The sequence below is a fragment of the Crinia signifera genome, chromosome 7 (genome assembly GCF_055691185.1).
Source record: "Crinia signifera chromosome 7, ASM5569118v1, whole genome shotgun sequence".
In the NCBI taxonomy this organism is placed as follows: domain Eukaryota; kingdom Metazoa; phylum Chordata; class Amphibia; order Anura; family Myobatrachidae; genus Crinia; species Crinia signifera.
Genome location: NC_139223.1, coordinates 160,298,405 through 160,316,899, shown reverse-complemented (window position 1 = coordinate 160,316,899; position 18,495 = coordinate 160,298,405). Strand labels below are relative to the sequence as shown.

Below are 18,495 nucleotides of genomic sequence, written 5' to 3'. Positions count from 1 at the left end.
ACAGCAGCACTTAGTACACAATACAGCTGGGATGTAGGGAAGCAGAGGAGTCTGCATGTTACCAGAGTCAGGTGTCAGTGGTAGAGATGAGCACAGGTCACAGCTGCACTTAGTACACAATACAGCTGGGATGTAGGGAAGCAGAGGAGTCTGCATGTTACCAGAGTCAGGTGTCAGTGGTAGAGATGAGCACAGGTAACAGCAGCACATAGTACACAATACAGCTGGGATGTAGGGAAGCAGAGGAGTCTGCATGTTACCAGGGGCAGGTGTCAGTGGTAGAGATGAGCACAGGTAACAGCAGCACTTAGTACACAATACAGCTGGGATGTAGGGAAGCAGAGGAGCAGTCTGCATGTTACCAGGGGCAGGTGTCAGTGATAGAGATGAGCACAGGTAACAGCAGCACTTAGTACATAATACAGCTGGGATGTGGGGAAGCAGAGGAGCAGTCTGCATGTTACCAGGGGCAGGTGTCAGTGGTAGAGATGGGCACAGGTAACAGCAGCACTTAGTACACAATACAGCTGGGATGTGAGGAGGCAGAGGAGGAGTCTGCATGTTACATGGGGCAGGTGTCAGTGGTAGCGATGAGCACAGGTAACAGCAGCACTTAGTACACAATACAGCTCGGATGCAGAGGAGCAGTCTGCATGTTACTGGGGGCAGGTGTCAGTGGTAGAGATGAGCACAGGTAACAGCAGCACTTAGTACACAATACAGCTGGGATGTAGGGAAGCAGAGGAGCAGTCTGCATGTTACCAGGGGCAGGTGTCAGTGGTAGAGATGAGCACAGGTAACAGCAGCACTTAGTAGTTTATACAGCTGGGATGCAGGGAAGCAGAGGAGCAGTCTGCATGTTACCAGGGGCAGGTGTCAGTGGTAGAGATGAGCACAGGTAACAGCAGCACTTAGTACACAATACAGCTGGGATGTAGGGAAGCAGAGGAACAGTCTGCATGTTACCAGGGGCAGGTGTCAGTGGTAGAGATGAGCACAGGTAACAGCAGCACATAGTAAACAATACAGCTGGGATGTAGGGAAGCAGAGGAGCAGTCTGCATGTTACCAGGGGCAGGCGTCAGTGGTAGAGATGAGCACAGGTAACAGCAGCACTTAGTACACAATACAGCTGGGATGTAGGGAAGCAGAGGAGCAGTCTGCATGTTACCAGGGGCAGGTGTCAGTGGTAGAGATGGGCACAGGTAACAGCAGCACTTAGTACACAATACAGCTGGGATTTAGGGAAGCAGAGGAGCAGTCTGCATGTTACCAGGGGCAGGTGTCAGTGGTAGAGGTGAGCACAGGTAACAGCAGCACTTAGTACATAATACAGCTGGGATGTGGGGAAGCAGAGGAGCAGTCTGCATGTTACCAGGGGCAGGTGTCAGTGGTAGAGATGGGCACAGGTAACAGCAGCACTTAGTACACAATACATCTGGGATGTGGGGAAGCAGAGGAGCAGTCTGCATGTTACCAGGGGCAGGTGTCAGTGGTAGAGATGGGCACAGGTAACAGCAGCACTTAGTACACAATACAGCTGGGATGTGGGGAGGCAGAGGAGGAGTCTGCATGTTACATGGGGCAGGTGTCAGTGGTAGCGATGAGCACAGGTAACAGCAGCACTTAGTACACAATACAGCTGGGATGCAGAGGAGCAGTCTGCATGTTACTGGGGGCAGGTGTCAGTGGTAGAGATGAGCACAGGTAACAGCAGCACTTAGTACACAATACAGCTGGGATGTAGGGAAGCAAAGGAGCAGTCTGCATGTTACCAGGGGCAGGTGTCAGTGGTAGAGATGAGCACAGGCAACAGCAGCACTTAGTAGTTAATACAGCTGGGATGCAGGGAAGCAGAGGAGCAGTCTGCATGTTACCAGGGGCAGGTGTCAGTGGTAGAGATGAGCACAGGTAACAGCAGCACTTAGTACACAATACAGCTGGGATGTAGGGAAGCAGAGGAACAGTCTGCATGTTACCAGGGGCAGGTGTCAGTGGTAGAGATGAGCACAGGTAACAGCAGCACATAGTATACAATACAGCTGGGATGTAGGGAAGCAGAGGAGCAGTCTGCATGTTACCAGGGGCAGGCGTCAGTGGTAGAGATGAGCACAGGTAACAGCAGCACTTAGTACACAATACAGCTGGGGTGTAGGGAAGCAGAGGAACAGTCTGCATGTTACCAGGGGCAGGTGTCAGTGGTTAGAGATAAGCACAGGTAACAGCGGCACTTACTACACAATACAGCTGGGATGTAGGGAAGCAGAGGAGCAGTCCGCATGTTACCAGGGGCAGGTGTCAGTGGTAGAGATGAGCACAGGTAACAGCAGCACTTAGTACACAATACAGCTGGGATGTAGGAAAGCAGAGGAGCAGTCTGCATGTTACCAGGGGCAGGTGTCAGTGGTAGCGATGAGCACAGGTAACAGCAGCACTTAGTACACAATACAGCTGGGATGTAGGGAAGCAGAGGAACAGTCTACATGTTACCAGGGGCAGGTGTCAGTGGTAGAGATGAGCACAGGTAACAGCAGCACTTAGTACACAATACAGCTGGGATGTAGGGAAGCAGAGGAGTAGTCTGCATGTTACCAGGGGCAGGTGTCAGTGGTAGAGATGGGCACAGGTAACAGCAGCACTTAGTACACAATACAGCTGGGATTTAGGGAAGCAGAGGAGCAGTCTGCATGTTACCAGGGGCAGGTGTCAGTGGTAGAGATGAGCACAGGTAACAGCAGCACTTAGTACATAATTCAGCTGGGATGTGGGGAAGCAGAGGAGCAGTCTGCATGTTACCAGGGGCAGGTGTCAGTGGTAGAGATGGGCACAGGTAACAGCAGCACTTAGTACACAGTACAGCTGGGATGTGGGGAGGCAGAGGAGGAGTCTGCATGTTACATGGGGCAGGTGTCAGTGGTAGCGATGAGCACAGGTAACAGCAGCACTTAGTACACAATACAGCTGGGATGCAGAGGAGCAGTCTGCATGTTACTGGGATCAGGTGTCAGTGGTAGAGATGAGCACAGGTAACAGCAGCACTTAGTACACAATACAGCTGGGATGTAGGGAAGCAGAGCGCAGTCTGCATGTTACCAGGGGCAGGTGTCAGTGGTAGAGATGAGCACAGGTAACAGCAGCACTTAGTACACAATACAGCTGGGATGTAGGGAAGCAGAGGAACAGTCTGCATGTTACCAGGGGCCGGTGTCAGTGGTAGAGATGAGCACAGGTAACAGCGGCACTTACTACACAATACAGCTGGGATGTAGGGAAGCAGAGGAGCAGTCTGCATGTTACCAGGGGCAGGTGTCAGTGGTATAGATGAGCACAGGTAACAGCAGCACTTAGTACACAATACAGCTGGGATGTAGGGAAGCACAATACAGCTGGGATGTAGGGAAGCAGAGGAACAGTCTACATGTTACCAGGGGCAGGTGTCAGTGGTAGAGATGAGCACAGGTAACAGCAGCATTTAGTACACAATACAGCTGGGGTGTAGGAAGCAGGGGAGCGGTCTGCATGTTACCGGGGGCAGGTGTCAGTGGTAGAGATGAGCACAGGTAACAGCAGCACTTAGTACACAATACAGCTGGGATGTAGGGAAGCAGAGGAGTCTGCATGTTACCAGGGGCAGGTGTCAGTGGTAGAGATGAGCACAGGTAACAGCAGCACTTAGTACACAATACAGCTAGGATGTAGGGAAGCAGAGGAGCAGTCTGCATGTTACCAGGGGGTAGGTCTCAGTGGTAGCGATGAGCACAGGTAACAGCAGCACTTAGTACACAATACAGCTGGGATGTAGGGAAGCAGAGGAGCAGTCTGCATGTTACCAGGGGCAGGTGTCAGTGGTAGAGATGAGCACAGGTAACAGCAGCACTTAGTACACGATACAGCTGGGATGTAGAGAAGCAGAGAAGCATTCCGCATGTTACCAGGGGCAGGTGTCAGTGTTAGAGATGAGCACAGGTAACAGCAGCACTTAGTACACAATACAGCTGAGATATTGAAGCGGAAGCATTAGTCACAGGAAGAGGAGCAACAGAACACGAGGACATGCACTGACACTAGAGGGAGGAAGGTACAGGTGGGAGACATTCTTCACAGGAAGAGGAGCAACAGAACACGAGGACATGCACTGACACTAGAGGGAGGAAGGTACAGGTGGGAGACATTCGTCACAGGAAGAGGAGCAGCAGAACACGAGGACATGCACTGACACTAGGGGGAGGAAGGTACAGGTGGGAGACATTAGTCACAGGAAGAGGAGCAACAGAACACGATGACATGCACTGACACTAGGGGGAGGAAGGTACAGGTGGGAGACATTCTTCACAGGAAGAGGAGCAGCAGAACACGAGGACATGCAATGACACTAGAGGGAGGAAGGTACAGGTGGGAGACATTCTTCACAGGAAGATGAGCAACGGAACACGAGGACATGCACTGACACTAGAGGGAGGAAGGTACAGGTGGGAGACATTCGTCACAGGAAGAGGAGCAGCAGAACACGATGAAATGCACTGACACTAGAGGGAGGAAGGTACAGGTGGGAGACATTCGTCACAGGAAGAGTAGCAACAGAACACGGGGACATGCACTGACACTAGGGGGAGGAAGGTACAGGTGGGAGACATTCTTCACAGGAAGCTGAGCAACAGAACATGAGGACATGCACTGACACTAGAGGGAGGAAGGTACAGGTGGGAGACATTCGTCACAGGAAGAGGAGCTGCAGAACACGAGGACATGCACTGACACTAGAGGGAGGAAGGTACAGGTGGGAGACATTCATCACAGGAAGAGGAGCAGCAGAACACGAGGACAACGACTGACACTAGGGGGAGGAAGGTACAGGTGGGAGACATTCTTCACAGGAAGAGGAGGAGCAGAACGAGAAGACATGCACTGACACTAAATGGAGGAAGGTACAGGAGGGAGACATTCTTCACAGGAAGAGGAGCAGCAGAACACGAGGACACGCACTGACACTAGAGGGAGGAAGGTACAGGTGGGAGACATTCTTCACAGGAAGAGGAGCAGCAGAACACGAGGACACGCACTGACACTAGGGGGAGGAAGATTCAGGGGAAATGTGAGGAAGAATTACTTCACAGAAAGAGTAGTAGATAAGTGGAATAGCCTCCCATCAGATGTGGTAGAGGCAAATACAGTAGTACAATGTAAACATGCTTGGGATAGGCATATTGATATCCTTACAGAGAAATAAGGATCAAATATTGAGATTACCTGAATGATAAAGGGGCAGACTAGATGGGCCAAATGGTTCTTATCTGCCGTCAAATTCTATGTTCTATGTTTCTAATATGCTGTGCTCATTTTTCTGTTCATGTGCTTTGTTTCTGTACTGTTCATGTTTGGTGCTCCTTTGCTGTTTATGTGCTGTGTTAAAGTGGTGTGCTCTGCGTCTGTGCTGTGCTCCTGTGCTCATCATGGCCCTTATTCTGATCGGTGCGGCCGGAGCCGATTATGCGGCCAGGACCGTGCGTGCGAAACCCCGCCTTCCATACGGATCGCCAACTCCGTCCGTATGCGGTAAGAAGCTGTCCGAACGGACCGCACGTGTATTTTTCACGGAATACGCCTCCTCCATCTAAGGGAACCTCCCCCATCATTCGATGGTCGCAGACCATCGAATGCAGGACCGAGTGCTCCACCAGCACCCGCAACTTCAGACCACACGGACATTTTTCCGTGCAAAAGCAGGGATCTGGGCGGGCAGCTGACATCCGGCGATGTCATATGTCCGCCCCCTACACGTGCGTCACGGCCGCATTACCATACGTACGCCCAGCGTTTTCATGGGAACTCCCATGAAACGTGGGGCGTATGCATATGGTAATGAGCCCAAATAGCCCTTCACGCCCCTCTCCACCCCCTGTTCGGAGTTTTCACATATCATGCGGAATTTGGCCGTACGCCCCGCTCGCACATGCGCAGAGACGCCTCTGCACATGCGCAGACACAAAACATCGGCGGGCCGAACGCACGCGGATATATCCGCACCGATCAGAATAAGGGCCCATGTGCTCTGCTTCTGTGCTGTGCATGTGCTTTTCTCTTCCTGTGCTGTCCATGTGCGGTGCTCCTGTGTTGTGCTATTGTATTGAGTTATGTTGTGTTATTGTGTTGTGATCCTGTGCTGTGTAGCTGTGCTGTGTAATTGTGCTGCACTCCTGTGCTGGGTAATTGTGTTGTGCTGTAACTGAGCTGTGTAATTGTGCTGTGTTGTTTTGCTGTCCATCTTTTGTTCATTTGCATTTCATAAAAAGACTAACCCCCCCTCTTCATTTGGGCCGTCATTATGCAAACAAGCTGTCATACATACTGCAAATCTACCAGTTAAGATAATGAAGCTCTTGAGTCTAAATGGGAAATTGTGATTTCTTTAATGAATTCACATCCATGGCGGGAACCAGGACGTTATCGCCACTGAATGCTAATTTCTGTCACACCACAGGCTCCTTAAACACCTATTTAAGCCCACATGTAGACTGCTCGATTTGTCTCCTCCGGCTGTCGGTGTAATATTGTGTGTGAGGGATCGTGATCAATAACCAGGGAATACACAGAAACAAGGTGCTGGCCCCGGTGTAATCCACTTTGTGACTGCCCCCCCGCGCACAGATGGCTGCACCCCATGTCTGCGCTGCGATACAAAAGCCTTTTTTTATCCCAACTCATAATGGATTGGCGTTATTGGTTTCCAGCCCGGCTTTCACATTAAATTAACTCAATTTGTTTTATTGGTATTTAATATATTCGTGTGAGTAGCGCAGGTCGGCCTCGGATGGCTATTGACCTTCTAACCACTGAAACGCTGCTGCGTAATCCATTTATTCCTTTCTGTGAGATGACAGCGGCAGATGAGGAGCGTTACATAGGCCAGACGTCCAACATTTCCTCCCCGGTGTCTTATGTTTGTGTATCTATAATAAAAGGAACCGCACCAGGCGGACTGTGAAACATATTGCTGCGGTTCTGGTATATGACGCCAACCGCCATCTATGCGCACCTAACTGTCTTGTGCTTTGTTTCAGGGACGCCGCTGCTGGTGAGGAGAAGCAGTGACCCTTCTATGGGGCCTGTGGCCGAATTTCGTCCAGGATCCTCTCATGCTGCCGAGCAGGGGGCGAGACTTACGGTCCAGGTTAGTATATACACAGGCAGCCTTCCCAGGTACACAATTTGACAGTATGTTGACGTTCAGATTGTCGACGGGCTCTAAATGCAGACATGGATGTCCGCACCAAAATGTTAAAGTTGTTTTTGCACATATTAGCCTAGCCCCTAATGCTAAAAATGTTAGTTGACGTGAAGGTGCCGACATGTTGTAGGACAACGTTTTCCATCCGTGGATATTTTCACCCCTCCCCATGCTCTATGTACTACAATGAGGGAGCAGAGTTTTGATCATTCCGTTAGTCAGGGCTGGCCAAACCGGGACTCAAAATCAGTCCATGATGCAGGTGCAGTCACTACTAACTGTCACATTCCCCAGACCACCTAGCTGGTGCACAGGTGTAGTCATTACGGTCACATTACCAGAACATCTAACTGGTGCACAGGTGCAGTCATTACTAACTGTCACATTCCCCAGATCATCTAGCTGGTGCACAGGTGTAGTCACTACTAACTGTCACATTCCCCAGACCACCTAGCTGGTGCACAGCAGTACTCATTACTGTCACATTACCAGAACACCTAACTGGTGCACAGGTGCAGTCATTACTAACTGTCACATTCCCCAGATCACCTAGCTGGTGCACAAATGTAGTCATTACTGGCACATTCACCAGATCACCTAGCTGGTGCACAGGTGCAGTCATTACTAGCTGTCACATTCCTAGCTGGTGCACAGGTGTAGTCATTACTAACCATCACATTCACCAGACCACCTAGCTGTTTCACAGGCGTGGTCAATACGGTCAGATTTTACAGTTTTACACCTCATTCTCTGTTTACCAATAAGACGCACAGCGCGGCTGCTCATTGTGGCACCTGCAGCGCACGTACCAGACTGAGTTTGTGTACGCTGTGTCTGCAGTCAGAATACGCCACAGTCAGGTGGCTCTTCCCCACCGTCCTCCTGCATAAAGAGTTATAAACGTTATATAGCGGGAATGAGTCTGTAGTCGGAATACGCCGCAGTCAGGTGGCTCTTCCCCGCCGCCCTCCTGCACAAAGAGGTATAAATGTTATATAGCGGGAATGAGTCTGTAGTCGGAATACGCCGCAGTCAGATGGCTCTTCCCGACCGCCCTCCTGCATAAAGAGTTATAAACGTTATATAGCGGAATGAGTCTGTAGTCAGAATACGCCGCAGTCAGGTGGCTCTTCCCCACCGCCCTCCTGCACAAAGAGTTATAAACGTTATATAGCGGAATGAGTCTGTAGTCAGAATACGCCGCAGTCAGGTGGCTCTTCCCCGCCGCCCTCCTGCACAAAGAGTTATAAATGTTATATAGCGGGAATGAGCCTGCAGTCAGAATACGCCGCAGTAAGGTGGCTCTTCCCCGCCGCCCTCCTGCACAAAGAGTTATAAATGTTATATAGCAGGAATGAGTCTGTAGTCGGAATACGCCACAGTCAGGTGGTTCTTCCCCGCCGCCCTCCTGCATAGAGACTTATAAATGTTATATAGCGGGAATGAGTCTGTAGTCAGAATACGCCGCTGTCAGGTGGCTCTTCCCCGCCGCCCTCCTGCACAAAGATTTCTAAACGTTATATAGCGGAATGAGTCTGTAGTCAGAATATGCCGCAGTCAGGTGGCTCTTCCCCACCGACCTCCTGCACACTTATAAACGTTATATAGCGGGATGAGTCTGTAGTCAGAATACGCCGCAGTCAGGTGGCTCTTCCCCGCCGCCCTCCTGCACAAAGAGTTATAAACGTTATATAGTGGGATGAGTCTGTAGTCAGAATATGCCGCAGTCAGGTGGCTCTTCCCCACCGCCCTCCTGCATACAAACAATGACCGGGAGCTGTGTTTAATCAGTGCCTCCGCCAACATGTGGCTCCCTTTCTCTCTGCCTCCTGGGAGGGAAATAACTGCGCCAGGCCACCAGAATTCCTCGCACCCCAGATGACAGATGGCCTGGGCTTCGGGGCTGACCTTCATGCTGGCTGTGTTTAGAGCTCCATCACCTCCTCTCCCCGTCCATGCACCTCTGAGACAGCGGCCTCTCCTAGCAGCTGCTCGCAGTGTATCCCCAGGGCTGCACACAGGGACCCCCGTATTTATTATATCCCATCACAGCACAGTCAGCCAGACATGGAATAATGGGCTGTGTATGCCCAGATCTCGTGTGTTCCCTGTCGGATGGGTGTATTATACCGGGCCCAGGTTTAACCCATTCAACAAACCTCCTGATGCTATAGAATACTGTAATGTCAGAGGCGCTATTTGGCGTTATGTGTGACGACATACACTATCTAGCTGTTAGGGTGACAGTGTCTAGGAGACAGGTCCGCCAGTGTCTCCCTTAACAATCCATTGGCCGCTCCTTTTGAAGTCTGCACACAGCACACGCCCCTCTGTGCCATGATCAGTGTTCTGTGATGCGTGTGTGTCTGAGGTGTGATGTCATACCTGCTGTCATATTACCCAGCACCCCCCCCCCCCCCTCCCCTCCTGTAGATGATGTACGGCGATGCACTTACACTGTGCTGTGGATATATACCAGTATAATATCCTCGTGCCCGTAGAGCCCAGTTATGCGCTAGTCTGAGGCGTAATATCATATAATAGACAGAAGTATCTGTGTTTTGTGTAAACACTTTCCGATATGACAGAAAACGCTGAAGGAATCTCTCATTCCATGTGATCCATTAGGCTGCAGAATTCCTCCGACTCCGCGTCACATTGTACCAGCCGGCGGAATGGCACTTACATACAGATGTCTGGAATTCCTATTAAAGTACATAATAGCTTGTATTCTGTTATGACTGAGCAATCGCATTTTCCACTGTGCAGAATCTGCCGCGCCATGAGAGCTGAGTTATCGATGTCTATTGTCCTTGATAGTCGTGTGTTATCCAGGTGCTGCCCGTGTGCATTAACCGTGCATTTATCTCATACGCACACAAAGGATAGGATATCATCACACAGCATATAATACACGTCTGCAATGTTACCAGCATATAATACACATCTGCAATGTTACCGGCATATAATACACTTCTGTAACATTACCGACATATAATACACTTCTGTAATGTTACCGGCATATAATACACTTCTGCAACGTTACCGGCATATAATACACTTCTGCAACGTTACCGGCATATAATACACTTCTGTAATGTTACCGGCATATAATACACTTCTGTAACGTTACCGGCATATAATGCACTTCTGTAACATTACCGGCATATAATACACTTCTGTAACGTTACCGGCATATAATACACTTCTGCAACGTTACCGGCATATAATACACTTCTGTAACGTTACCGGCATATAATACACTTCTGTAACGTTACCGGCATATAATACACTTCTGTAACGTTACCGGCATATAATACACTTCTGTAACATTACCGGCATATAATACACTTCTGTAACGTTACCGGCATATAATACACTTCTGCAACGTTACCGGCATATAATACACTTCTGTAACGTTACCGGCATATAATACACTTCTGTAACGTTACCGGCATATAATACACTTCTGTAACGTTACCGGCATATAATACACTTCTGTAACGTTACCGGCATATAATACACTTCTGTAACGTTACCGGCATATAATACACTTCTGTAACATTACCGACATATAATACACTTCTGTAACGTTACCGGCATATAATACACTTCTGTAACGTTACCGGCATATAATACACGTCTGCAACGTTACCGGCATATAATACACGTCTGCAATGTTACCGGCATATAATACACGTCTGCAATGTTACCGGCACATAATACACTTCTGCAACGTTGCCGGCACATAATACACTTCTGCAACGTTGCCGGCACATAATACACTTCTGCAACGTTACCGGCACATAATACACTTCTGCAACGGTACCGGCATATAATACGCTTCTGCAACAGTACCGGCATATAATACACTTCTGCAACAGTACCGGCATATAATACACGTCTGCAACTTTACCGGCATATAATACACTTCTGCAACGTTACCGGCATATACTACACTTCTGTAACATTACCGGCATATAATACACGTCTGCAACATTACCGGCATATAATACACTTCTGCAACGTTGCCGGCACATAATACACTTCTGCAACGTTGCCGGCACATAATACACGTCTGCAATGTTACCGGCACATATTACACTTCTGCAACGTTGCCGGCATATAATACACTTCTGCAACGTTGCCGGCATATAATACACTTCTGCAACGTTACCGGCACATAATACACTTCTGCAACGTTACCGGCACATAATACACTTCTGCAACGTTTCCGGCATATAATACACGTCTGCAACGTTACCGGCATATAATACACGTCTGCAACGTTACCGACATATAATGCACTTCTGCAATGTCGCCGGCATATAATACACTTCTGCAACGTTTCCGGCATATAATACACGTCTGCAACGTTACCGGCATATAATACACGTCTGCAACGTTACCGGCATATAATACACGTCTGCAACGTTACCGGCATATAATACACGTCTGCAACGTTGCCGGCATATAATACACTTCTGCAACAGTACCGGCAAATAATACACTTCTGCAACGTCGCCGGCATGTAATACACTTCTGCAACGTCGCCGGCATATAATACACTTCTGCAACGTCGCCGGCATATAATACACTTCTGCAACGTCGCCGGCATATAATACACTTCTGCAACGTCGCCGGCATATAATACACTTCTGCAACGTCGCCGGCATATAATACACTTCTGCAACGTCGCCGGCATATAATACACTTCTGCAACGTCGCCGGCATATAATACACTTCTGCAACGTTGCCGGCATATAATACACTTCTGCAACGTTACCGGCATATAATACACTTCTGTAACGCTACCGGCATATAATACACTTCTGCAATGTTGCCGGCATATAATACACCTCTGCAACAATACCGGCATATAATACACGTCTGCAATGTTACCGGCATATAATACACGTCTGCAATGTTACCGGCACATAATACACTTCTGCAACGTTGCCGGCACATAATACACTTCTGCAACGTTGCCGGCACATAATACACTTCTGCAAAGTTACCGGCACATAATACACTTCTGCAACGTTACCGGCACATAATACACTTCTGCAACGTTTCCGGCATATAATACACTTCTGCAACGTTACCGGCATATAATGCACTTCTGCAACCTCGCCGGCATATAATACACTTCTGCAACGTTGCCGGAATATAATACACTTCTGCAACGTTGCCGGAATATAATACACTTCTGCAACAGTACCGGCAAATAATACACTTCTGTAACATTACCGGCATGTAATACACTTCTGCAACGTTGCCGGCATGTAATACACTTCTGCAACGTTGCCGGCATGTAATACACTTCTGCAACGTTGCCGGCATATAATACACTTCTGCAACGTTACCGGCATATAATACACTTCTGTAATGTTACCGGCATATAATACACTTCTGTAACGTTACCGGCATATAATGCACTTCTGTAACATTACCGGCATATAATACACTTCTGCAACGTTACCGGCACATAATACACTTCTGCAACGTTACCGGCACATAATACACTTCTGCAACGTTTCCGGCATATAATACACGTCTGCAACGTTACCGGCATATAATACACGTCTGCAACGTTACCGACATATAATGCACTTCTGCAATGTCGCCGGCATATAATACACTTCTGCAACGTTTCCGGCATATAATACACGTCTGCAACGTTACCGGCATATAATACACGTCTGCAACGTTACCGGCATATAATACACGTCTGCAACGTTACCGGCATATAATACACTTCTGCAACGTTGCCGGCATGTAATACACTTCTGCAACGTTGCCGGCATATAATACACTTCTGCAACGTTACCGGCATATAATACACTTCTGTAATGTTACCGGCATATAATACACTTCTGCAACGTTGCCGGCATATAATACACTTCTGCAACGTTGCCGGCATATAATACACTTCTGCAACGTTACCGGCACATAATACACTTCTGCAACGTTACCGGCACATAATACACTTCTGCAACGTTTCCGGCATATAATACACGTCTGCAACGTTACCGGCATATAATACACGTCTGCAACGTTACCGACATATAATGCACTTCTGCAATGTCGCCGGCATATAATACACTTCTGCAACGTTTCCGGCATATAATACACGTCTGCAACGTTACCGGCATATAATACACGTCTGCAACGTTACCGGCATATAATACACGTCTGCAACGTTACCGGCATATAATACACGTCTGCAACGTTGCCGGCATATAATACACTTCTGCAACAGTACCGGCAAATAATACACTTCTGCAACGTCGCCGGCATGTAATACACTTCTGCAACGTCGCCGGCATATAATACACTTCTGCAACGTCGCCGGCATATAATACACTTCTGCAACGTCGCCGGCATATAATACACTTCTGCAACGTCGCCGGCATATAATACACTTCTGCAACGTCGCCGGCATATAATACACTTCTGCAACGTCGCCGGCATATAATACACTTCTGCAACGTCGCCGGCATATAATACACTTCTGCAACGTTGCCGGCATATAATACACTTCTGCAACGTTACCGGCATATAATACACTTCTGTAACGCTACCGGCATATAATACACTTCTGCAATGTTGCCGGCATATAATACACCTCTGCAACAATACCGGCATATAATACACGTCTGCAATGTTACCGGCATATAATACACGTCTGCAATGTTACCGGCACATAATACACTTCTGCAACGTTGCCGGCACATAATACACTTCTGCAACGTTGCCGGCACATAATACACTTCTGCAAAGTTACCGGCACATAATACACTTCTGCAACGTTACCGGCACATAATACACTTCTGCAACGTTTCCGGCATATAATACACTTCTGCAACGTTACCGGCATATAATGCACTTCTGCAACCTCGCCGGCATATAATACACTTCTGCAACGTTGCCGGAATATAATACACTTCTGCAACGTTGCCGGAATATAATACACTTCTGCAACAGTACCGGCAAATAATACACTTCTGTAACATTACCGGCATGTAATACACTTCTGCAACGTTGCCGGCATGTAATACACTTCTGCAACGTTGCCGGCATGTAATACACTTCTGCAACGTTGCCGGCATATAATACACTTCTGCAACGTTACCGGCATATAATACACTTCTGTAATGTTACCGGCATATAATACACTTCTGTAACGTTACCGGCATATAATGCACTTCTGTAACATTACCGGCATATAATACACTTCTGTAACGTTACCGGCATATAATACACTTCTGCAACGTTACCGGCATATAATACACTTCTGTAACGTTACCGGCATATAATACACTTCTGCAATGTTGCCGGCATATAATACACCTCTGCAACAATACCGGCATATAATACACGTCTGCAATGTTACCGGCATATAATACACGTCTGCAATGTTACCGGCACATAATACACTTCTGCAACGTTGCCGGCACATAATACACTTCTGCAACGTTGCCGGCACATAATACACTTCTGCAAAGTTACCGGCACATAATACACTTCTGCAACGTTACCGGCACATAATACACTTCTGCAACGTTTCCGGCATATAATACACTTCTGCAACGTTACCGGCATATAATGCACTTCTGCAACCTCGCCGGCATATAATACACTTCTGCAACGTTGCCGGAATATAATACACTTCTGCAACGTTGCCGGAATATAATACACTTCTGCAACAGTACCGGCAAATAATACACTTCTGTAACATTACCGGCATGTAATACACTTCTGCAACGTTGCCGGCATGTAATACACTTCTGCAACGTTGCCGGCATGTAATACACTTCTGCAACGTTGCCGGCATATAATACACTTCTGCAACGTTGCCGGCATATAATACACTTCTGCAATGTCGCCGGCATATAATACACTTCTGCAACGTTACCGGCATATAATACACTTCTGTAACGTTACCGGCATATAATACACTTCTGCAATAATGCCGGCATATAATACACCTCTGCAACAATACCGGCATATAATAGACTTCTGTAACGTTACCGGTGCATCTTATTGTTGGGCGATACAGTGAAAGTTGTTTATTTGCGGCAAGTGAATACAGTATGCCACGTGTAATGCTCCCCTATAATGCCACACAGTGGCCTGTTGGAGGGGGTAACGTTGGGGAAGAGTAAACCTCTGCTGTAAATCGTGTATTTGGAGGTAGTGTGCACTGAATAATGCGCGGGCTGGGAGCAGCAAACACAACAGTGTAATGATGACTTGGTCACACGCAGCTGCGCTAGCTGTCCGCTGATCAGGCCCGAGCGCAGCACCGTCCGCGTGTTTCCCATTTGCCCAGCGGATCTGACAAGGCCAAGTGATTTCACGATGACAGTGAGTTGAAGGCCATTTCATTTATTATTATTCTCTTAATGAGCAGAGTTTTTGTGCAAATAATCTAACAGGGTATTTGGCCGAAGACGCGGACACCTGGGGCACCGTTCTGTACAGCGTTTTATGGAGACAGATTGTTGCTGTCTGGGCGAGTCGGACAAGCATAATAATTGGAGCTGAGCGCTGTCTTTGTCTGACATTTCCTCTCCTGCATCGCAGCCAACGTGACATATTGTGCGAGTAATCGCCTGTGATGGTGTATCATGCCACCGCTCCGTCCAGGTGCTTCTGCCAGTCCGCTGCCCACTTTACTGGGAGAGCAAATTATTGCTCTGGGCACAATTCACTGACAGACTTCCCTGAACCACTTTATCCTCCAGTGCTGTAATAAGAAGGGTCCGGTGGAGAATGAAGGAAGGGCGGGTGGGGAATGAAGGACCCCAGTACGGGCTGGTGCCAATGCCAGGAGTTTGGGATGTTTCCGTTGGCAGATTTCTCCTGGGGGGGGGGGGATGGGGGGGGAGCTGCTTATACACATATGCAATGTGCCTGTTTTTATTTGGCCAGTTGTTTGTCATTGTTGGAAAGTGCTCATTGTCCTACTGCTGCGTCGCTCGTTAAGTGTCCATTCACTTGCGCAGCTTATCAGCATATGTTTAGGCGGAGGTGACAGGGACATAAGTGACTTGTGATAGGAAGACAAAAGAGCCATCTTCCCTGATTAGGCGGATATTGTGCTCGACAGGACGGTTTGTATAGTGACAGATGTAGCACCGTCCCCGCTATATATCTCTGCCCGGCACAAATCCCCCAGATTGGCCAGATGGAGGATATTATCCCTGTACAATAACAGCCGCGTTTATTGTGTTTTTCTTCTGGTTACTGCTGAAGCCGCCAGGCCTTGGGCTCGTGTCCTGCAGTTCTGGAATTCAGGAGGCTCCTGTTTAGCTCACGTTATATATGAAATGCACAGTATGAAATGGTGCCTATTTCCTGTGGGGTGTGTTGTCCACGCAGAATACTGACACCAATGTCAGCGCTGTATCAGGATGACGCGGTCATGTGACTGACATTCAGCCCTGTAACAGGATGATGTGGTCATATGGCGGACATTCAGCCCTGTAACAGGATGACGTGGTCATATGGCGGTCATTCAGCCCTGTAACATGATGACATGGTCATATGGTGGACATTCAGCGCTGTAACAGGATGACGTGGTCATATGGCGGTCATTCAGCCCTGTAGTAGGATGACGTGGTCATATGCCGGACATTCATCCCTGTAACAGGATGACGTGGTCATATGGCGGTCATTCAGCCCTGTAACAGGATGACGTGGTCATATGGCGGTCATTCAGCCCTGTAGTAGGATGACGTGGTCATATGCCGGACATTCATCCCTGTAACAGGATGACGTGGTCATATGGCGGACATTCAGCCCTGTAACAGGATGACGTGGTCATATGGCGGTCATTCAGCCCTGTAACATGATGACATGGTCATATGGTGGACATTCAGCGCTGTAACAGGATGACGTGGTCATATGGCGGACATTCAGCCCTGTATCAGGAAGAAGCGGTCATATGGCGGTCATTCAGCCCTGTAGCAGGATGACGTGGTCATATGCCGGACATTCATCCCTGTAACAGGATGACGTGGTCATATGGCGGACATTCAGCCCTGTAACAGGATGACGTGGTCATATGGCGGCTATTCAGCCCTGTAACAGGATGACGTGGTCATATGGCGGACATTCAGCCTTGTAACAGGATGACGTGGTCATATGGCGGACATTCAGCCCTGTAACAGGATGACGTGGTCATGTGGCGGACATTCAGCCCTGTAACAGGATGACGTGGTCATATGGCGGCTATTCAGCCCTGTAACAGGATGACGTGGTCATATGGCGGACATTCAGCCTTGTAACAGGATGACGTGGTCATATGGCGGACATTCAGCCTTGTAACAGGATGACGTGGTCATATGGCGGACATTCAGCCCTGTAACAGGATGACGTGGTCATGTGGCGGACATTCAGCCCTGTAACAGGATGACGTGGTCATATGGTGGACATTCAGCCCTGTAGCAGGATGACGTGGTCATATGCCGGACATTCAGCCCTGTAACAGGATGACGTGGTCATATGGCGGACATTCAGCCCTGTAGCAGGATGACGTGGTCATGTGACAGACATTCAGCACTGTAACAGGATGATGCGGTCATTCAGCCCTTTAGCAGGATGACGTGGTCATATGGCGGTCATTCAGCCCGGTAACAGGATGACGTCGTCATATGGTGGACATTCAGCCCTGTAACAGGATGACGCGGTCATGTGACAGACATTCAGCACTGTAACAGGATGATGCGGTCATTCAGCCCTTTAGCAGGATGACGCGGTCATATGGCGGTCATTCAGCCCTGTAACAGGATGACATGGTCATATGGCGGACATTCAGCCCTGTAACAGGATGACGCGGTCATGTGACAGACATTCAGCCCTGTAGCAGGATGATGCGGTCATGTGACGGACATTCAGCCCTGTAACAGGATGACGTGGTCATATGGCAGACATTCAGCCCTGTAACAGGATGACGTGGTCATGTGGCGGACATTCAGCCCTGTAACAGGATGACGTGGTCATGTGGCGGACATTCAGCCCTGTAGCAGTGTGACGTGGTCATATGGCGGACATTCAGCCCTGTAACAGGATGACGTGGTCATGTGGCGGACATTCAGCCCTGTAACAGGATGACGTGGTCATGTGGCGGACATTCAGCCCTGTAGCAGTGTGACGTGGTCATATGGCGGACATTCAACCCTGTAACCGGATGACGTGGTCATATGGCGGACATTCAGCCCTGTAGCAGGATGACGTGGTCATATGCCGGACATTCAGCCCTGT

At 48.7% G+C, this 18,495-nt stretch overlaps 1 protein-coding gene across 5 annotated transcripts in view; it reads left to right on the top strand.

Annotated features, from left to right (window-relative positions):
• PARD3B (par-3 family cell polarity regulator beta) overlaps positions 1-18,495 on the top strand; it is a 777,127-nt gene that overhangs the window by 173,532 nt on the left and 585,100 nt on the right. For all 5 annotated transcript variants that reach the window (XM_083154121.1, XM_083154120.1, XM_083154119.1 and 2 more), the window contains exon 4: positions 7,058-7,167. In XM_083154121.1, the coding sequence (XP_083010247.1) occupies positions 7,058-7,167 (110 nt within the window). The remainder of the gene's footprint in view (positions 1-7,057; positions 7,168-18,495) is intronic.